At 33.8% G+C, this 24,168-nt stretch overlaps 2 protein-coding genes across 3 annotated transcripts in view; one reads left to right on the top strand and one right to left on the bottom strand.

The window, feature by feature from the left end:
• Positions 1 to 532: 532 nt before the first annotated feature.
• Positions 533 to 13,394, bottom strand: LOC123566020 (uncharacterized). Its single transcript, XM_045359837.2, has 2 exons — positions 12,836 to 13,394; positions 533 to 1,704 (listed from the first exon to the last, which is right to left on the bottom strand). Exons 1-2 carry the CDS (start codon positions 13,103 to 13,105, stop codon positions 1,081 to 1,083), a joined length of 894 nt encoding a protein of 297 aa, XP_045215772.1. The 5' UTR covers positions 13,106 to 13,394; the 3' UTR covers positions 533 to 1,080.
• Positions 13,395 to 16,875: 3,481 nt separating this feature from the next.
• Positions 16,876 to 24,168, top strand: part of LOC123566021 (uncharacterized) — a 36,813-nt gene continuing 29,520 nt past the window's right edge. The window contains exon 1 of one of the 2 annotated variants that reach the window (XM_045359838.2): positions 16,876 to 17,127. The gene's annotated coding sequence lies outside the window, so the exon portion shown is untranslated. The remainder of the gene's footprint in view (positions 17,128 to 24,168) is intronic. The other variant, XM_045359843.2, reaches the window with a different exon arrangement.

Below are 24,168 nucleotides of genomic sequence, written 5' to 3'. Positions count from 1 at the left end.
GCCAGTTAATTAATTTCTTTTTTTCGTTACTGCGTAGCTCATTCACATAAATTTATGCTGTACTATACATAACTGTCTTGCTGACCGATTACTGTTGATCAACGTTCACTCTTCCTTGTTTAGCTTATCTCTATGCCGACGGGTGAGTGACCCAGCTGCCGTCTTACTATGCTGGAGGTACAATCTGTCAATTCGTCTAATTCGCATACGTAGAAGAAAGCGAGGAAGTTGTCATGCATTTCTTTCGTCCCCTAAACGGAGATATATACACCCTTCATATCTCGATCAATATACTCGGAGCTTCTAAATTCTCCGTTTTTAAAAATGACTGCATCACTGAAGAGCACTTTCGAATAATGTTTTTATATGGATAAAACGTTTTGTCACATGCAAAACAAAATGTGCAATTTGAATAAAACTGATGTTGAAACGTATTTTACAGCCAATGGAATTCATTTTGTTTTGTGTCCCCTGCATAGGGTCAGGGTTTATAGTGATCAATGGAGAGATAATAAAATAGTTATGTCGTAAGGACAGTGATACATTTTAATATCAAAAGTGGAACTCATAGTGACCATAACAAAATAAAACCCTTCTACCATTCAATTTATATCACAGGTCGTTCAGATATCGGTTAGTCCCTGCGGCGGACGTTCTCGCTTCCCACGTCCAAGAAGAAGTTTGTGGTATGCATGATATGAAATTCTGAACAACGATAAAACTGTGTACAGAACGTCACTTCTAGGGGCCTGTATAGTCGAATTTAGTAATTGTTCTGAAATAAGCAACTGATATGCCAATTAGGATTATACCGCCATCAATACATTGTTTTAAAAAGACAGTTGACAGTTCATTGCGTAAACTTGTCAGGCACATCAAGACTTAAGCTAAGCATTTTAATACCATGAAATGTATTCCAGAACTAGTCTTCTCCTTTTTGTTAAATGGACAGTCGTTCACTCTCTCAATTTACAAATCGCTCATTAGACATGGTTTGTGTTTATAACATTTAAATTTTACATCAAACTTAAATGTTCATTTCTGTTACTATATATTCCATCTTTCGTCTTACGTGGAATTTTATGAATACCATTCTCCAATAAATTTTAGAAACGTGGAGTTAGATTTAACTCTTCTAAAAATGTTCACATTTTCTCTCAGCCATTGAAAAGAGGATTTTAATTTCAAGTCTTGAGATGAACTATTGTCATACTTAAATCCATGAAATTCCATTAGATCAGTGACATAAGAGAAAGGTCTGTTGTTAATGTGTGCCAATCCACCTTGCCCTGGCACAGCCCAACTCATAATAATTCCTTCCCTACTATGTCGCACCAGGTTATCAATATAAACCGGCTCAAACTCTTTAGGGATATGTTCCGCTACTTCCAAAGAAAGCACCCAATCGTACATTGGTATACCATATTGTGGGACTGTCAGATCCATAAACGTCACCATACCTTTACTTGTTTCCTCACAGAATGGTGCGCCATCAAACGCATCGTAGAGTTTTACTTGATTTAATTTCAACATCTCCCGTTTATAGGCACCTGGTCCATCCCCAAAACTTCCGACTGTTTTGCCTCTGAGGAACTCTGATAAGCCTTTTACCAGCGGCAAATCTGTCATGTGCTGACCTCCATCTTCCATGCTTGAATTTCGACACCAGCCTCCCGCGGTATTTGTGTGTTGATTTGCATCTCTCTAAAAACAAAGAAATAATATTTTGTAAGAACATAATACATGTAGTAACTTAGTATATCTCCTTATTTTCTTTTTTATTCTGTATTGCAGTTACGCGATTGTGTCAGTTATTTTTCTGCCGGTTTCTGGTTTCAAACCTCAGTCTGCGTGTCTTTCGTGATCTTTTTCTTTACTTTTATTTAAGAAAGCCATCGCGAAAGGTCAATGCCAGGTGGTCTAGCTGTCGTGTCTGAAATGATGTTCCGCCATTATGTCAAGTTAGTCACAAAGTTCAGTCAGCGAAATTCTAACTTTATACTGACCTTACGCCGTAACTCCAGATGTTTACTATGTACAGTCCTCAATTTAATAATGATACATCTGATCCTAAAACCGATGTATACATGGTGGTATCTAATAATGATTTATAGGCCGTAATTCATCGTTCCGTATGTTTTCGGTGTCAGAACCCTAAATACTGATACAACGAGTGAAATGCTACCGATCCCTAAGTTCAGTAAGTTCGGGTCCTCTGTCTGACCATTCATTAGTCTCGGGAAAATTTGCACATTATGATTTATCGTTCATTTTTTGAAAGGAATATTTAACTATTCAACATTTTTCTACGTACATGTCAGTACCTACAAAATGTCGACATAACTCTTCAGGACTGGACAAGTGTTCGATCATTCGAAGATGTGTAATATATCAAGAATATAAGCAACACATATATAGGTAAAATTACATTACATTGAATTTAAAAAGTGCTTTGAATTAAATTCGACACCCGCGGAAACGTGTGTGGAAGTCGAAGAGCTTGCCACTACGCCATATTACTATCTTGGTTACTTTAATTTATGTGAAATAACGAAACACGTCCGAAGATACTGACGATCGTTTTGTCTATAAATCTCGTTTGTGTCTTAAAGCTTGATGTATATGTTGATTATAATGCCTGAAAATGAAACACTTGCAAATGAAAACAACATGTACATATGTAATAACACATTTCAAATAACATCTTATGATATTATCTATCCGGGACTGACATTTCTGAAACGGGAAGGGGAGAGAGGGGTAAGAGCTCTGACTCTCTGGTCAGATCTCTAGACTGTACTGGCAGATGCTGAATGTCGCGCCCTAAGTGGCTGCGTTTGTATATTAAACACCTCTCTGAGCTTATGTATCATAAAAATGGTGCTATACAAATTTGGTATACATGTAACATATAACTGAATTTATAACGGCACAAAATGATATTGTAAGTTAAATCGGGCTTTCAACATGAAACACAATATTTTGACATTTCGAAAAGTTTCACCCAGAACAATGTCGTGTATTTCACGAGATTTCTAAGATAACTAAGGTTATATAAAAGTCACTCATGATTATGAATAAGAAAAAGTCTATTTTTAAATAGGTTACTAAACAGTGCAGATATTACATTTTTTCCCGCCAATTCTAAATATTCCGTAAGTACATTTAAGTCATATTGAAATTTTGTATTACGTTTCGAATTTGTGGACATGGAGTAGTATATTTGTAGCTTTTACAGCAATAGTAAGATCGTTACAACGCCGTGCACCGCTACTGTGCACATCGAATCTTTCAAATTTGACACTAGCCTGAGCTGATAAACCAAACATGAATTCAACCTACGCATGAACCCTAGCTAGACTGACAATAAAGATTTTTCTCAGTTTTTTTTTTCTTTCATACCGAAGAATATTCCTCCGGCCAATAATCGATAGCGGTCAGATTTTCTATATAGAAATAAGAAGGGCATGTACACATTTTACTTAATAACAAAATTACTAAAAATAATGCGGTATTGTGATCAAACGGTTAAAGTAATGATTTAATCAGTTAAGTTTATTTGTGTTTTAATGTTTTATTCGTGTAAGTTTTATTTAATGTAATTTTACTTCGCTAGTAATTCATTTTGTGTTAATATCACAAATAAACAACATATGAAATTCAATTAAATATTGCAATGAATGTGTCATCAAAAAGCACATATATTAATAAATTTTAGTAAATACGCCTTGATCAAATTAAAGATGGAAAATATGTCTGGAGTATTTTTGTGTATAAGAATGTTTTTGCAATGTAAATAAAGTATCTGCATTTAAAACAGAATTGATTTTTACTTCAGTAACTTAATAATTTTTTTTTTCGTGAAAATTTTACCTGGTTTCATGATCTTTTCAGTTACCATAAAAGTCGCCGTGATTTACTTACTTTCATAATGTTCAATTCAAGATAATTTTACATGAAACCTACTTGTATACTGTAATCTTATTGAATGATAGTTTATAGAAAAAATAAAATGTTGTATGTATCACGCGTAAATCTTTTTTTCATTGGACCTGTAATAAAACTTGCCAATTACCTCTAAAAAAGGAGGAACAACACAGACGTTTACAACACTGATAAGGCTATAATTTCGTTATGAATTACGGGTATTCTTTTTTTTATATATAATTATCATGCCATTTTAATATTTTGCATATTTTTTATTTTGCAAACAGTTTTCATACATTGATGAAATATGTGTAGTTATACTAAATGAGTAATGTCTGCTTGAATACGGCAAAATACCTGTACCACGCTGATTGCCACTATCTTTTCTTTTTAATTTTACAAACATACCATAATTTTTGATTCATTCAATTTCCTATTTTGCCAATATGTTAAGAATTACTGAATTTATATACATATGGTATTCAAACATTTTAGAGTAACAAATTCAAAACCTACACCTGTGTTATTATAAATTGTGATAAAAATAGTAATTAAAAATAATTAAAAAAACTTATATATATTTATTTTTGTGACTTAAAAATGGATGTGACATTAAAGAAGCAGACTGTTTGTACCAGAAAACGGTCATTTCTATGTGTGATGCTAATGATTTGTCTGTAAATGATATCAAACAGAAATTGGATGAATTAGGTATTAAAACAAAACTTAGAAGAAAAGGAAAACTGTATTAATTACTGAAACAGTCTATGTCAAAACAGTAATAGTAAAAAAATACACAAAATGTGAATACACATACACAAGATGTGTATACACTGATATTGCAATGAGGTTTCATAAGTAGAAAATGTAAATTTTAAACAATGATATTTGTCAAAGTTTACACAATGTAAATATGTTAGATATATGAACAGTTGCAGACTTGCAGTAACTTTATTACTAAATATGCAGCTTTTTATGTTAAAATGAGCAATAGAGCAAAGCCCTATTTTAGATTTCCTACAATTTAAGTGTTGAAATATACATTCTTCTTATATAAGAATATGTATGAAAATATTATTTTTATTAGAAAATATGGTTTTTATTACTTATAGATATGTTAAAAGTTTAAAATTTAATTTAATTATTATAAAATAGCATGTTTATAATGCTATGATTCAGAAAATTACATATTAAATGTGCTTTTTGTAAAAATGACTTGTTTTTCTAATGAAAAATCCCTTTTCCATAGTTTGTAACTCAAGTAACATTTCAATTAAGCTTGTTTAATTATCTTATGGAAAACCTCTTTTATAACACTAGATATTGAAACAAGAAATATCTTTAAAAATGATGGTCGGCGGCGAATTGTAATAAGGAAAGAAGTTTATGAATTTTTCATCTAACATTCATCTTTCATCTAACATTTTTCAAATTGCAAAACTAAACACCGCACTTTAACAATTTAAATGGTTCTCTTTTAATTTTTCGCAAAGGTTTCGTAGGGTTGCAATTTTGTTTCGTTTATCCTTAGACGAATAATTACAGCAAATGGGTCAAATGTCCCAGCTGAACAAAGTTGGCTGCGGGCCTAATAAAGATGCTACAAATCAAGTTTGATTAGAATACATGAGAAAATATCAATTAAAGGATTTTTTTATTTATTATTTTTATTTATTTCTAATATAGGCCAACTGATCCCGCTTTAACAAATAGCATATTTGCTATTCATGAATCTTTGGACAATGACGTCACACCTATAAAAAAGCGAAGGTCAAGCGAAACATACAATTGTAATTATTTCAATATTTCTGTTTCATAAGCAAAGTTTGAGCATAGTCATATCACATAGATAAACTGTATGCAGCGTACCTTCATTTCGGTGGAATGAGATTCAGTCATTATATAGCATATATATAATAAAACAGATTTCAACTGAGTTCAATATTTGCATACCATACTAAAGAACTAAAGAAAAATATTCATATATAATAAATCAGTTAAATAATTTATAACAAATATATCAAAGCAAACAAGTACTCATTTTAATATGCAATCTGAATAAGTCACAAAAGCAAGAAACCTTTTCATATACAGACGACAATTGTAACAAGGAAAATCTTTTAAAAAGCACTTCTCTACATAAAAGACTCTTATCACACCCTTATTCATGTGATACGCAGACGTATTCAGCTCTTTCTTTAATTTGATATATGTTGGTATTTGAACAGGTTTTTATCATATTTATTAAACTTATTTATCATTTTGAGATATATCAATATTCTTGCTAAATATACTGAGCCAAAGTTAGCTTTAAAACTGTGAACAGCGTCGTTTAAGATAAACGCTTTGTCTACATTTCACTCAGCGTAGCACAATCAACAGAGTGAAAGAAATTGACACTCTCGTCCAATCAGGCAGAGTGTTGCATAAATCTTCCATTTTGATAAATTATCTAGAATCACTCCAGGAGAACTACGTTCCAACGTAAGTCAAGTCTCATCGGTATCATGCGACATACCTCAACGATGAAGCTACGGTGTCGCTCCGAATGACCTTGTTGATTCATTTATTATGTGCAATAAAGCATTGATTCTACGTTTTCATAACTGAAAAGATGAGTTTGATATGTGGAGGATATATTAGATACAACGAACTAGTTACAAATAAACTTATGTAAGCTACACAAATGTTGCAAAGTCGCAACGATAACAAACAGTATGTGCTAACGTCTCACATACAGTGTTGTAAGTCTCAGCATCATAATTACCATTTGAACTTGTAGAAAATTCTTATGTACATTTTATCTTTACATCGAGAACATTTCTTTGACATTTTCATAAACACTGGATGATGTCTGAGCAAGGTACAACAATTTTATCAGTATGACAAATGTATTTGTCGTTATCATTTTACACATTATAGTCTTACACAGGCTGGAGTAAAATTCTTTGAAATTGATTCATAAAATCATATACAATTTCAGCATGAAAATTAAAATGTAATGTAAAGTTAATGCTCTTCAAAAGAAATAAGTATCTTCAGGTATTCGCTATAGAAATACTTTCATTTATATCAAATTCCATGGAATGTTGTAAGCATTGTCAGTGGTGTTCAGCTGAACCATAACTCATATAGCCAGTTTTGAAAAAGTGTATACATGTTACATTTACATTTTACGTTAAAAGCGGAAAGAGAACCTGTAAGGTTTTAATACTTGCAATTTTATTATTTTATACTTTAATGCATGTCTTTCTTCCTCGTCCTTTTTAAGCACGCGCATTTCCTGAAAAATTCATTGCTAGTATTTTGCGTTGTTTTCATCTCCCAATATCCTTTTTAAATTCTCGAAACTTGTGCATTTACTAACATACGCCACATTTATGCAGCTTATTGCATTACCTTTTTTCTTTTTCAAACTTCATAAAAGTCATGCAGTAACTCGAATCTATTTTACTTTGTCGTTTTACTAAATCGCCCTTTTCCTTTACTTAAATTGAAAGTCATCCAAAGATAAGCAATTGTTTTAATCTCAGACAGATTTGTATTTTACTGCGCCCTTTTCTCGCTTTTCAGTAATCTCATTAAATCATCATTTATCTCTTCCCTCCAATCTATGTTCGCAATGGTCGCTGACTTCGAATCACTTGCCCTCTCATCTATGTGCTTGAAATTTAGCTTTGGAATCCAGCCAGTACGCTTGCAGTAAGTCGTTTGCTCTACCAAGATGCCCGTCCGTAATGAAATAATGTTCACAGGGGTATCTAGGGCTTTCCATCACTACGAACCTTAAAATCTTTAATTATCTCGGAGAGACGTAGAACGCTTCATCAATGTTACTAAAAGGGCTCAACATAGCTTATACATTCACACAAGTTTATTAAATAGTACTACATGCGTACGCCAGTAATCAATACTGTATAGATAATCAGGATCTTGAAGCATTACTTCCAGCACATAAATTAACTATTTCGTAACAAACGATTTCGTCACCATGTGCAGGCGTATTACTCATTTTGTCACATAATAATTATTATTACGTCGTGCAAATGTATTAGGAACCTGAGACGTCATAACTCGCAACCATACAAGGCGCAAGTTGTAAAGAAATTGATATAATTTCTTTTTGTTGAAAGAAAACACACTCTCCTTATATCTTTTCATAAGTTAAGAAACACTTTTCTTCCAAAAAGGCGAGACTAAACAGGTTAAGATCTAGGTTAATTAGTAAATGCGTCACTAAAGAAAAACATGTTGTTTTTCTCACGAAGTGCACATAAAATGCATCTAAAGTTGTTGGTCAGGTAATATAAGTGTTATTTTGCAGTAAAATGATGGACATTGTGTGTAACTTGAGTGACAATTTATCTATATTTTACGAGAAATATTTTTATTGTTTATTACTTTCGGTTTGTACCAGAATTCATTAATTTTTCTTATGTAAATGATGTATTTGACCGATCTGTATAAATATGGAGACAAAATGTGTATTGTTGGACTAAGCTGTAAGGGGACGCCCGCTCACACAGCAACCACGTGGTGGCTCGGAAGCCGGCCAGGGCTAAGGCCTTGCGCTGCGCGCAGCCTGAGAAGGAACGAAGACGGAGACAGAGAGTTATGAAATGCTTAAAGGCTTACTTGTGCTAGATGGAATTTTGTTAGCTCTGTCAGTTAGAAGTTATACTACTGGTTATGGAAAATAAATTAGTTAGATACAAAAACAGTGTCTTAAGTTATTGATCCAGAGGACTTAAGGAGCGGCTACGCTACAAAGTGCCCTCAGGACGGATATTTTTCCTTAATACATATCTAAAATTATTTCCACTGAGTTTCAATGGAATGCGACCGTGCAATATTTTTCCTTATTATATACGTTACTATAAAGCCATTTAAAATGGTCATCACGGCTTCTGTTTATGTATCCATAATGGCGCAGTGCGCCTCTGACGCCATAATCATAATGGCCCCGGGTAACCAGAACTTCAGCGCGTTCTGATGTTGACGTCATGTAGCAACATTATTATGGCGATTGAAAGGGCGCTGGATCAGATCGATTGTCAAATATTTATGGCATTGTTGATAAAAAGCAATACAAAATATTCTTTTAAGTGTTTGGAAAATATGTGAAATGAAAATACCAATATAAATATGAAACGAACGTATATGATAAAAAGGTCAATAAACGGTTGGTTGTGCATTCAAGCCATAATAGCACACCTACTTTCATAATGGTCCTCGGGCTAAAGCCCTCGGCCAATTATAACACTAGATGTGCCATTATGGCAAGAAAGCACAACCCAGTCGTATATTAACCTCATAGTATTTCTTCTTGGAATGACTTTTTTAACTCTAAATTATGCTTTATGTATGAAAGTACAACTATCATGGCATTTGATTTTATACAACATATAGCCTCTTATACAAATAGTATAGAAACTGAAATGCTCTTGAAAGTAAATGCTAAGAATGAAAAATGCACTTTAAACTTTTCTTACAATATTAAAGGTATACACATGTAATAAAGAGGTTAATATATTGGAGAGCGGTGCCTTTGAGTGATAATGGCCCTGGAAGAAAATTATAGCCCTCGGACTATTATCATCTTGTCAGGGCCATTATTACTCAAAGGCACCACTCTCCCATTTATTAAACTGTACATATTGCGGACAGCACTTTCATACCGGACGACGAATTTTTCTAAACGTTGTAATGGAAAAAATCGCACGATGTCCATGGCGTCCACGCGCACGTTGCGACAAGTTGACGTTTCAACTCGTGGAAAATATTAATAATGCGCGTCAGTTTGATTTGTTTATAAGATTTTCGAAGAAAATATTCTCGTATTTTTCCTGTTTCATATTGGGTGCGTGTCGTCAATTGTGACGTTAGTTTCATTGATGTTGTCACGTTTTTAAATTATTTTCAGTTCCACACGGTCTAAAGAACAAAAGTTTTATCATTGATATAATGAATAATACACATGTAGTAATTATAAAAAGACTTTTAGATTTGCATCGAGAAATAAGCATTCATTCTTCATAAAGTCGCGCAATATTTCTATATTTCCGCTGCAGAACGCGTGCATATATCTAGATACAAATCTAATAACCTACGATTACATGCTCACTTCGGGTTGCTTAGTTGCGTCCTCTGTGCTTCAAAAGAATCTTCTTACAGACTTACTGATAATTAAGGTGTGCTCATGCAATAGTATATAAGTCAACTCCGCGCCACCTCGTACATATTGCTTTCATTTGGAGTAAGATATCTTGGGGAAACGGTCAAATAATAATAAAATTAAACGGATAAAAATGATAGTACACACTTTGAACAAAATCTTAATTTTAATCACAGACTTGTTGGTATATCTTACTCGAATATAAGTAATGTGTTAAGGAGCAAGACTTCGATGAGTGTCAGTAACGCTTGCCTGTGTCGCGTATAGAGTTAGTAACACCATCGGTTAGAGTGAGGGATATGATATAAAATAAATATTGCTAGATTATGATAAAGCAGTTGCAAAAATATAATTCATAGATTAAATCTAATCGATCATTGACTGTCTGTAAGTATTGCTGTTGAAAACGTGTAGTATATTTGTTTTATTCTGGAAAATATCAAAATGCTTCTATTTTCTAAATAACAGACGACTGTTTTTAAAATTTTAATGTTTTAATAAATTTATGCGATTACTCTTAGAATCTGAATACATGTACATGTCAAGACACACGTAAATATTATCAAAGTAATTGATATACATGAAAATAGTATAAGCCGTGTCATATTGAGCGATACCGTAACCAGAAGTCGTTGAGATATGTCACATTATATCGTTGAGACATGACTTACGTTGGAACGTAGTTCTCCCGGAGTGATAATGCGTTATCAAGTAGTTTGATTTGCAAACTGAAGTCACGTGGCTTAGGTAACGAAAACGAATTTAGACGGCGTCGCCGAAAAAACATCCAGGTGACAATACCCGGAGGCAATAAATATCACATCGCAATACCAGTCACCTGTTACCAATACCATATAGCTGTTGTCTCCCCTGATATCGATTTTCTGCAATATCGGTCATGAGGTCAATTCTTCCTCATGTTCTTTTATGTACTAGTGACAAATGCCAGTCTATTTCAGAGATTTTCTCAGAGAACTGATTGTAATATTGAACATAGGATATATACTGACTATATTCACATTAAAAAATAAAATTAAGAAAATAATATATTATAGTCTAGGAGCTAGTCTATATGAACCATGGCGCAAATGTTTTTGCAGATCGAGAGCGACACTGAAGGACACTTGCCGTCGCATACAATATATTTTGATCTTCGTCTTCCCTTTCTTAAAAAAGAAAACAATAAACAATAAGATATGGTTAAATTTTGTAGTATCTGAAAACTTTCTCTTCAAGTTTCACTGTCCTAACATGTGACGAACACCACTAGAATGTTTAGTTTTCTTTCTTTCTTGTGTGTTGGTACTTAAAAGGATATTTAGATAAATTTCTCATAATTGTCAAATACAGGAAGGCTTAACTCTTCACTTCTTTCTTGTGTTTAGTATAAATTCGGTCACGATTTTAGATCTTTTAAAAGCCAGAGAACATGAGAACATGTAAATGCTTTTACGTGTTAAAGTGGTTTGTTTTCCGTATCACATTGTTTTGTATCTGTCTCGACCTAGGCCTAGCAAAAACCCATCAAGAGAGGATACAAACAGTGTTTTGATGATTATCAATAGATTTGTTGATGATAAACATGGCTTAAGAGGTTAAAGGTTTTTAGCCACGATAATAAATTATTCATTAGGAAAATGCTTTTTTAAGCATTCTCGCTTTCTCTAGCAACAAATATCTTTAGATATCATTATATATTATTGTAAAATAAAAAAAAAAGAAATTGATAGGCATATTCACGCATATTTCAACAATATTGCAGAAATATTTCGCTAGTGTTTTTTTCTTCTTTTTTAAAGTTTTTTAGGGGAATGGTGGCAGGGCGTTAGGACTGAAAATCGTGCCGTGACGACTAATGCAGAGGGAAAAATCGCGCCGTAATATTTTCCATAAATGTGGTATACTTAGAAACGAAAATGACGTTAATTAAGCACATTGTCTTGTGTTAGAAGCAGTATGGTTTACATAATTAATTATGTAGGACTACTGAGCGTATAAATTGGAATATGTAAAGAATCTGAAGGGGAATTTTTGTCAAAAATTCGGAGGGAAATCAGACTCGTTGGACCTGGGAAATGGGTCGGCTATAGGTCCAATAAACGGCCCCTAAACAGCGCGGAATGGCATATAGACATGAGGTTTGTGACACTCCTCAAACGGTTTGCACATCTACATCCCCGCTCATTTATGCTTATATGATGCGACAATATATCGAGAATCAAAATATAGAATGCTAGGCATTTTCAGTCTTGTTAAGTCTGATACGTTACGCGCTGTTTTCATAAAAAAATAAAATATCTGGAGACTTTTGTATGTTAAAATTGTTTTCATTTAAACTGTTTTGGCCGATCCATTTAAATAGGGGCATATCAGCAAGCTGAATACGAAATGTACTTGTTAATATGCATTGGTGTTTTCGATCTCGTTTTACCGTATAATCACCCTGCAACCACAAGTCGGCAAGGAAACAGAGTGCATAAATACGTCCAATTATACGTATATATAGAACTATGGTTTTCAATATTGTGAAGCAAATGTAAAATATCTTTTGTCTTAGTGTACAGAAATATTTACTCTATCTGATGTAAAACCCGACGAAACGTAGATAAATTAATTGTTAATATTAAATACTTTGTATTATCTGCTACAAAAACGTCATGGTTAACTTGAAAACATTTAAAAATAAGAAGAAAAAAAAACGAAATTAATAACACCACGAGAAAAAAATCTTACTTCGCACTCCTGCTGACCAAGTTTGCGGCGTTGCTCATTTAACTCCTTGGACAATTTGTTCCTTTCATCTTTCAGAGTCTTGTGCAGCACGACAGAATGTTTGTCATCATTCTCTTTCACATTTCGTAAATATATTGGCACGTGATAGCGTGGCTCATCAGCCACGAGAGTCGGACACGCCACGTGACTTGTCCTCCTCGTGCTTAGAAAAATCACCATAAACAAACATAATCCGAAACATACAACTCCTACATTCATACGACTGCGCATTTTGAATATATATAATTATCTGAAGGTTTCAAGGTCATCGGCCCTCCTTGAGTTTTATCTTTATCCTATATATGATAAAACTTCTGGCTTTAGATAAAAACTTTAAATCCATACTGGGACCAGAACGAAGTTCACCAGAATATTAAGCTACTCTCGAGCAATATGAAGTTATCTAACATCAACATCACAACGAAAAGGACAAAGAAAAAAATATTCATAATTCTTTATGTTAAATGTTTACTCGGCGTATTATATTTCCATAAGACAAGCAAAAAAGTCTCAATTTATTTGTAAGTGGAGAACCTGCTACTGGTTGAAATGCTGCAAAGCAACAAAAAATATGTATAAGTTTGTATTGAAGTGGATATATTATTTTGTTCATTTGTACTTAGTGACACCAGATACGGCTATTATACATCTTATATTTAACAGAAATTTTGGCTGTGCAACCGGAATTTATTTTTATTATTTTGGTTAAGAAAACTATCGTGATTTCGTTTTTCACCATCGTGTTTTCGACTTTCATCATCGTAGTTCCGTGATTTCGACTCTCGGAATATGGGTTTCAGAAATAAAAAATATCGATGGTCAAGACGGAACACCATACAAATGACTAATTCTCATGTGTTTCCATAACATACAGTATGTCAGTAATTAAGATTCAAAGTTTTCTTAAGAACTTAAGCATTAATTTCAAGATACGTAAACTTTTTTCTCTCTCTCTTTTTTTTTTGTTGTCGTACGATCTGGAGGCGAGTGCCTTTAAGAACGTATGAACGTGCAGTTACATCGTGGTCTGATATTTAAAATACGGTAGAAGTACATAATGTATCCTTTACCTGTAACTTTTTTTTATATAAAAAGCCGTTCTTCCTCCACTTCTTAGCCTTGTGTAAAAGTTGTTAACGTGTTAGAGAAGCCAGCGAAGTGAAAGAGAGCGGGTAAATGTAAGATTTTAAGAAGTTTAAACATACAGTAACAACCAAACTGATATATTAGTATTTCAAACAGGGAAACAAGACTTTTATGTTCTTAGAAACGAAACATAAAGGCTTTACAAAAGAAAAAAAAGTCTGGGTTTTAAAGTTTTATTAGACGCTGTTGATAAAAGATTAACCTATTTTTGTATATTTTGACTAGTCTTATCAGCGGTCTAAAATGCAAGAATATTATTGCATTGCTAATCTTTCTACAAACTGACCCATTTCAATATGACAACTGCGTTGAAAAAAAGTTTCTGTTTGGACAATGCAATATATTATGGCAGGATGTTAGTGCCGGATGTGTATTATTTATTAACTCAGTAACTTAGTAACTAATTTTTGACTTTCTGAACTCGGGGACCATCGTGTTGTATAGGGTTTAATTTCAGTTTTCCAAAAAGTACCATCATTAGCTCACCAGAAATCACATAAAACTCCGAGATCTTTAGCTGACCAATTCAATATATCTTTTATAAATCAGTCAATCAGAACTGTATCGAGAAATATGCACGAATTCGGCTGAGGAAGTATTGCGCGACTTCAGGAGCGCAATATCATTCCGCAAAAGAACAAGTGCGTATTTCTCGCAAATCTAATAATCTTTAATTTTATTACAAACGCATACTACACTTATAATTATTACATAAATGGTATAATTTGTTCTTCAGACTGAGTAAGATTTAAATTATGTCGGTAAAGAACGTTTAAACGCGACGGAATGCATGAAATTGACGTCACAAATGACGTCACGCACCCGATATGAAATTTGGACGTCAATATGGAAAAATATGGACGTTGCAGGTTCCACTGTTAAGTTCTTAAGTCGCACAATATTTCCGCTGCAGAACTCATGCATATTTCTCGATACAAATCTAATAACATATAATTATAATCAGAGTAAGCTTAAATAGAGTGTGTGTGTGTGGGGGGGGGGGGGGGGGGGGGGGGGGGGGGGGGGGGGAAGGAAATTAGTAATTAGTCCAATTCTTAATCAATGAAAAACGAAGAAAATTTATTTGGCCTAATATTTATAACAAGAAATATCTTTAAAAATAATGGTCGGCGAATTGTAATAAGGAAAGAAGTTTATGAATTTTTCATCTAACATTCATCTTTCATCTAACATTTTTCAAATTGCAAAACTAAACACCGCACTTTAACAATTTAAATGGCTCTCTTTTAATTTTTCGTAAAGGTTTCGTAGGGTTGCAATTTTGTTTCGTTTATCCTTAGACGAATAATTACAGCAAAAGTTTGATGAAGATTCATGAAGCGGTTCATGAGAAGAGGTCATTAAATGTGTTTATATTTTTAGCTAAATTGGCCCCTATCCCCATTTGTAACAAAATAGCAGGAGACGATATTGTTACACATCGAGTTTGATAAAAATCCATTACATTTTAGTGGTTAATGCGAAGAAAGGCATATCTACTTTCAGCTATAGTGGTCCCTAATAGGGCCCAAGTTCCTATATAAATAAATTTGGAAGAGGACCTTATAATGATGCTCCAGACCAAGTATGACAAAGATCCACCAAGCTGTTCATGAGATGCTGTATAAAGGCATTTCTAGTTTTAGCTCTAGCAGCCCCTAAAAGGGGTCAAATGTCCCAGCTGAACAAAGTTGGCTGCGGGCCTAACAAAGATGCTACAAATCAAGTTTGATTAGAATACATGAGAAAATATCAATTAAAGGATTTTTTTATTTATTATTTTTATTTATTTCTAAAATAGGCCAATTGATCCCGCTTTAACAAATAGCATATTCGCTATTCATGAATCTTTGGACAATGACGTCACACCTATAAAAAAGTGAAGGTCAAGCAAAACATACAATTGTAATTATTTCAATATTTCTGTTTCATAAGCAAAGTTTGAGCGTAGTCATATCACATAGATAAACTGTATGCAGCATACCTTCATTTCAGTGTAAAGAGATTCAGTCATTATATAGCATATATATAATAAAACAGTTTTCAACTGAGTTCAATATTTGCATACCATACTAAAGAAAAATATTCATATATAATAAATCAGTTAAATAATTTATAACAAATATATCAAAGCAAACAAGTACTCATTTTAATATGCAATCTGAATAAGTCACAAAAGCAAGAAACCTTTTCATATACAGACGACAATTGTAACAAGGAAAATCTTTTAAAAAGCACTTCTCTACATAAAAGACTCTTATCACACCCTTATTCATGTGATACGCAGACCGTATTCAGCTCTTTCTTTAATTTGATATATGTTGGTATTTGCACAGGTTTTTATCATATTTATTAAACTTACTTATCATTTTGAGATATATCAATATTCTTGCTAAATATACTGAGCCAAAGTTAGCTTTAAAACTGTGAACAGCGTCGTTTAAGATAAACGCTTTGTCTACATTTCACTCAGCGTAGCACAATCAACAGAGTGAAAGAAATTGACACTTTCGTCCAATCAGGCAGAGTGTTGCATAAATCTTCCATTTTGATAAATTATCTATAATGCGTTATCAAGTAGTTTGATTTGCAAACTGAAGTCACGTGGCATAGGTAACGAAAACGAATTTAGACGGCGTCGCCGAAAAATGACAGTGATCTTTACAAGTGCGTTTAAATATACTTCCGGAGTATAAATTATACATTTAATTTCCCCCTTAAAATACATGCCGATATCATATTCCACTTGTACAAATATCCGGTACAAAATATGCGGTGACACTTTGTTAGACATTGAGCTAGTTTCCTGAAATGTATCATGGTTTCTAATTGTTACCATGGCGGCACCCGAACCCACGACCACGTGTGCAGCCGATATTTTGTTAAATACACAAAAGCACATCTTTTAAAACTGTTCGTTGTATCAAATGATTAAAAGATGAATTTAGATTTCCCGAAAGAACAGAACACACAGCAAACACAGCCAGAGCAATACATCGCAAAATTGGCCCACCACAAATAGAAACTGTTGAGGAAATACGTTAACAAGTACATTTTAAGTATAAATTGGGATTTGGCAGAAAAAGGTGGTAGCGCAATTGAAACCGGTGAGTTGAGTTTTCCTTGATTCTTTTTTTTTCTTAATATTTCAGCATATTGTATATATATAACATAGTAAATGAGAAAAATATGAGATACACTGCCCCTGTGAAGATACGTGGAAGCAACAAAGCCACGCGAATGCAGAAAAACTGATAATAAGCGCAGAACACACTTGACAAGCAGCGTCCAAAACTATTCCTATGGTTATATCCTTGTGATCTGTTTGTTTTATTTTGTGTGTATTTTTTTGGGTTCACAATTGTACATGCACTACAAAGGTTTTGAGAAGGATACGATCTGGGAATATAGCTTTTCCCTGAAATGGACACACTCTTCTGATCAGAGTAAATAGATGCGCACATCTGAGCAAATTATACAAATCATACAGTTTTGCATGACTTAAAGATTTCTGTTGTTTTTGTTTAGAGGGTTTATGATTTCACAAGAGTCTTCTTGTTTATTCGTTTTTAACTTTACACAATGTAGCTTTATATAGGCTTACTTTACTTTTTTTCTCAGAAAGTTTTCTGTTCTGTTCTCTTTTAGAGAAAAGTACATTATCACATTTAGGTAAAGATTCAAAATACGAATCGATAATTAAATAGTCGTTCACATTTTTATTGTAAATCAGAATGATGTAAAATATTTGTTTCAAACTACATTTTTGAAAATGACACACGAAATAATAATTCCATCATGATCTTCTACAGCTTGACCCCGTTAAGGTTCAAATATTTCGAATCGGGGATAACTCTCAATTAACAAATATGCGTTTGTTTGATATGTATTATTTTGTTGTCTTCCCATACTTCTACACCAGACTGTGCGTATATGAATATTTTCACGAAAGTAACTTAAAGGTGTAACTTCTAGCTGGTAGCTTTAACTGAGTGAACCTTTAGTAAAATAACACAAAGATCCAGACACTTACATTTTTCAGAAATGTGCTCATAAAACTTTTTTTCTAACTTTGACCAAATTATAGAGCTTTTTTGTATGTTCTAATAATTGTTGTCTTTTGTTTGTGTTAAAATTAAGCTTTCTCATTTTAAAAAACAATAGTGTTTTTTTGTGACATTTTGAGAATGTGCAGTAGTAATAAAATAGGGAAAATAATTAGATGGCTTAAATTACTTTTTGACATTTCTGTATGACATTTACAATATAATATGAGCCGCGCCATGAGAACCAACATAGTGCGTTTGCGACCAGCATGAATCCAGACCAAACTGCGCATCCGCGCAGTCTGGTCAGGACCCATGCTGTTCGCTTTCAAAGCGTATAGCAATTAGAGAAACCACTAGCGAACAGCACGGATCCTGACCAGACTGCGCGGACGCGCACTTGGAAAGAATTATGACAAATTGTGTAGTTATATAACTCATTGGTTATAAACTACCACTGCATTGGCTCTAAACCCAGACTGAGGTCAGATCCTAATGTAACGGTCAAATTATTGAGCAAATCTCGTCAATTAATTATCTTGGTTCTACTTTGGATCAAGTTTATCATGTGATATAATAACTTGCTCGGTTAATAAAAAGGCTAACTCAATGTTGAAATTTCGGTATACTAATTTTTAGTAATGTCTCCCATTCAGTGCTATTTTGACGGTAACGCCTGTAGCTTTTTGTATTAAGATTTAAGTAAAATGTGGAAAAAATAAACTAAAAAACAACCAAATTGAATTGTGAATACTCAAGTCTTTTTCCAAGGTGTCATACATTGACGTTACTGTCAAAACATGGATTGTTTTTGTTTTCTCCCTCCGCCTTCGCTGTCTGTAAGCAATTATTGGCCATTTGCAAATTGTTTGTTCCACTTGACACAGTTGACCGGACATTGTTATGGCGTCTGTTCATTTTCAGTTGCTGTTCGGCAGAATTTCTACATAACTTAACAACTGCCTGATTATCTATGCGAGTCAATGAAAACATTACAAGCATTATACACAGTGAAAAAGCGGATTGATTCTTTTGAAGGAGATCATTATCATTTACACGAACATGAAGTTTGAGGACAGCTTTCTTAACATAGAAAGAAATGGTATCACTCACTGCTCTATAATTTGCAAACTCAGTCTTAACTCCAACTTCTTTCAAAAGAGGTATAACAATACATTGTTTCAAGGAGAGATTTAACAATACAGTAAGTCTTTTAAATATAATTTTAGAACAATAGTGGGTGAAATGTCTAACTCTGATGGTTTGGTATTAATTAAGTTTACAGATAAACTTTTGTAAGATCTTGGAACTGATTAATACATGGAACCTCTTTTAACTGCGGGCTGAAAATTTTGAATCTTATTTTGTGACTGTCTTATTTCGGCGATTTAGGTCATAAATGGTCATCAAATTTTGCTGCAAGTGTATTTTCATTTTCTACAATTGGCATTGGATTACCAGATTTGATTCCAGTCATTTCAGCCACTAGATGGTGAAGTTCTTTTGAATCACTTTAAGCACTATAATGACTTTGTGACGAAGAGTCCTCCTTCTGTCACGATTGAGGTCATAATGGCATTTGTTATCGTGCATGGGTATCTATACTTTCGTGTTTTTTTTTATTCTCTTGGGCATTTCACCACGTCCCATGGTGTTGCACAGCAACAAACGGAGGTGAAAGCAAATGCCAATTTGCATTCGGAAAACACTGCATATTTCACTAGTGTCCATCGTTGCAACTAACTAGACAACATAAAGGTGGCATGTGCAGGATGTTCCAATAATAACACGAGAGTGAGGTTTGTTTCATTCTAAACATCGTAACCGTGCATGCGGCAGACAACTGCAAAGTATGTTTATATTTGCAGTCAGCACATATGTCCGTTTTGAATTTTTGTCAGACATAAATGAAGAAAACGGTCGATCATTATATAAATCGGGACTCCTTTAAGGATAAAAATTCCAAAGTGATCAGACATAGGTAAATCATGATCTAAATCTACTTCATTGGAAAAGCAATGTATTCTTCTGACTGACCTGTAATACTACTTTTCGTGTAATAGCTTAACCCTGGTAACTTTCATATCATCTGGTCCAACATTCTCTGAAATACTGATTTCATATATCTATTTATAGAAGATGTGTCCCACGATTTGTATGTTGTACCAGTAGCTGGAATATCACAAGTACAAATTCAGAAAGTTGTGACTTTCTTATACAAAAGTTACCAATCTTTATTCTTTTTCCTATCTATTCGCGAATGTTATAGGCATGACTAAGTACACGTCGAAATGCTAGTATAAAGACTGAGAGTAATAAAAATAATCTGGCAATGATTTTTGTCAGGTACTATGAGAGTAATCCAGCAGGCTATAAAAGGTTAGATAATAAGTGAAGACAGAGTTATGAGAGTTAAAGGTAAAAATAAAAACATCGAACACAAGATTAATGTCTAATCTTTACCACAGCCTGCTTGACCTGGTCAAGTTCAGGTAGGGCTGTGATGTTACTAGGAAGTTGTTTCTATGTGGTGGGAAAAAGAGTGCTTGTGACAATCTGAGGTAACTTGTAGCTGTCTTACTGATAGTGGGTGCATTTGCCTTGTTAGCCTGATAGGTGTTTATATTATGTAAGATGGAAGGTTTATTGCTACAATATTGTGGTAAATTTTGAGAACACTTAAAGTCTGAAGTCTAATCTCCGGTGTTTCAGAGACCGCCTGTCCAGATCTTCTACTCAAATTTTACATAGAACAAGAGAGTCAGCAGTGAATTTATGATTATTTAGCACTTACACATTTAATAAAACAAAAGAATAAAACATCTTACAACACTTACTTAAAACATACCATTGGCCTTGACAGCAACACTCCTGAGCAAAGCTCCTTCTCCACAAAAAATAGTTTCACTAATTAAAAATGCCAGACAAGACACACAAGTTATTGGACCCTGATTAGAAACTGAAATATGGTAACACTTACAAAGTAAATACTCTTAATAGCCAATTTCAATCTGTTTTCCTTCCACTAAATCCCCGATCTGTTGGACCATCCTGTCTGTGTACTATCAGGGACAAACTTTGTGATTCTGAACTCCCCTTTCATATCAAAAGTAAGTATCTCTCCCTGTCAGACATCTCTATAAGTCTAAATTGTATTCTCAAACTGTTGTCAAATCTTATAAACAGATACATCTGCTGGTCCTGACAATTTTAAACCAATTGTCCTTAAAGAACTTCTTTGTGAAGTTTTGCCTATCCTTTGAATTCTTATTAAAACCCTCTGGGTACCTTGTCATCAGATTAGACAAAGGTAATACAAGAAAGGACATTAGAGTGATCCATCCAAACTATCGTCCTATCACATTAACCTGTATTCACTGTAAACTGACAAAACATATCATTGAATCCAATATTTCCTCCCATTTAACTAGGTATGACAACATTCAACAAGAACTACAACATAGATTGAGAGAGGTTCGCTCAATGTGAAACACAAATCCTCCAGTTGGTTACTGATCAAGCCAGAACCCTTGTAGCAGACCAGCAGTCAGATCTTATTCTCCCTGAAGCAAGGATTTTGACAAAGTTAGTCACATTAAACTACTTTTCAAACTTCATGAACATGGTATCAGAGACTGCACTCTCTCTGTCTTAATAGACAGAACTCAGGTACGAAAAATCTGTGACACCTGATGTGCTCCAACGGTCTGTCTTTTGGGCATCTTTTCTTTCTTCTATATATCAATGACTTACCTAAACATGTAAAATCCTAGGTCCGACTCTTTGCTGATGATACAACTGTCTATCTAACTATTAACAACAGAACTAATTACAATAAATTACAATATGGTCTTGACACCCTACACATCGAAATGGTTAAATAAATGGAAATGTACTTCAGCCAAATTATTAACAATTCACGAAATAAACATACAAAACAGCACAATTATATTGTATGGCCGGAGCCTTGAAACCGTAACAAATGCAAAATACCTTGGAGTTGACACACACTCATATTAACGAAGTCTACACTACAGTATACAGAACATTTGGATTCATAAAACGTAACATTTAAACTAAAAACAAAAAGGTAATTAAAAAGAAACAGCATACAAAACTCTTATCAGGCCTCCATGCATGCCTCTGGTAGAATACTTACCTTCAGTCTTGTCACCGTTCACTAAATTCAATATCAATAAAATAGAAGTTGTACAAAGAAGAGCAATCAGATGGATACATACCTTCTTTGGAAAACAGACAAATCATGAATGCAAAATTAACAATGTTTTTTTTTAATTGTCCATTCACTAGAAGCTATTCCTGCTCCAGCTTATTTTGAAAAAAAAAAACAACAACAAAAAAAAACAACGGAAGTACCCACTGGCTAATGGACAAATCCATACAGTTTACTATCATATTTTCTTTTTTAAAGTACCCCTTTTTATGGAACAACCTTCCGTCTGTTTTCTCCTGTTCATGGTGCAGTCTTTCAAGCAGGCAGTATGCCAACATGAGTTAGTTTCAACAAAGTGTGTTTAACCTGATTCTTCTACTCTTTTCTGTCTAGCACTTTACTGTTTGCAGCCTCACTTTCTCACTTTAACAGCTCACTCTCATTACTTTTGCAAAAACAGTTCTTTCAATTATTTTTCACCTAAAGTCCCTTTAATGACACTTTCATCTGTAGTGATGTACAAGACTTGGCATTACTTGAGAGGTGAATTCCATGTCCATCTGCTTCCCCCACATCTGCATCTTTTCAATGAGAGAGTCGATAGGAAGGTAGACCGCAGTATCATTGGCAAATAGTTAGAAATGTAAGCCTACGATTGTCTAGACACATGTAGTCCAAATGTAATTATTCCCACATTGTGTCCTTTCTCAACGGCATCGTGTTTTCTTTTACTCTACCCCGTTTCAGAATGTATGTGTAGCATTCTGTCGAGATCGGCATGTCCCTTCCTATCGCACGCTAGGAAATAAATGGCGGCGTAAAATTTTTATTTCTGGCATACCAGACGGGGATTTCCGGTATCTTTACCGGTGCTGGAAAAATCCATCTTACACCCCGGGGGTGTAAGATGACTCTCGTGCTAAATGACGTATAACGAACTACATATATATAGAAGTTTTATGTAGTAATTTTTATTTTATGCTAACTAATGAAATACTGTATTCTATCAGTTAAATATTTTCATATCTCATCATTCACACTGTGAAAATATGAAATCTATATTTTCACACTGTGAGAGATATAGCTCCGCCCCCTCATTACATTGTGTATGAATTTTAAATTATTTGCTTAAAACAGGATGGAAATTGTAGTCGCACTTTGTTCTTTATAGTATATTTCTCGATTCAAATCATTTTACTTAAAGAGAATTTCATACCGTTATGCAGCAAAAAATAAAACAAAATGGAACTTTATGTTGCATGCGTCTTTATAACGTCACAGCACGTCTGACGTCATGTCTGTTTACGCGCGTCTGTTTCCCGCGCTGAGATTAAAATAGTTGCAAAATGCACATCTCAACGTAATTGAGCATAAAATAAAAAGAAAATTTGTTTGTTTTTCGTGAATATTGAATATATTTCACCTCGAAGTGAGAAAATTTTCACATTTTCACTCGCGCTACGCGCTCGTGAAAATATTTGAAATTATCTCACTTCTCAGTGAGATATAGATTTATTCCATATTCACTCAAAACAAACAAATATCCTCTATATATTTCATTTAAAAAACAGAATAAAAATTCAATACCTTGACAGTTCCTATTAGTTCCTGATAGTATATTTCTCGATTCAAATCACGTTATTTTATCAAAAATTTATAACGTTACGCTGCAACTGATAAAACAAAACCGGAACTAAACATTGTTGTTTGTTTTGAAACGTCATGACGTCTTTCCTGTTTACGGACGTTGGTTTCCCGCGCTTTGTTTAAGTACACTGCCATAAGAAATAGTTCTAAAAAGAAAGCCGTTCGATTGATTTATTTTTATTATTATTTCTTGAAATCGGTATGCAAGAAAAAGATTCTGTCACTGGTTATAGGTGCAGATGGGAATAACCGGCTCTCGGGTAACTGTTTAGGCGGTTACT

This window comes from Mercenaria mercenaria, chromosome 8, assembly GCF_021730395.1.
Source record: "Mercenaria mercenaria strain notata chromosome 8, MADL_Memer_1, whole genome shotgun sequence".
NCBI classification, from domain to species: Eukaryota; Metazoa; Mollusca; class Bivalvia; order Venerida; family Veneridae; genus Mercenaria; species Mercenaria mercenaria.
The sequence above is the reverse complement of the archived record's forward strand: the minus strand, read 5'-3'. Positions and strand labels throughout refer to the sequence as shown.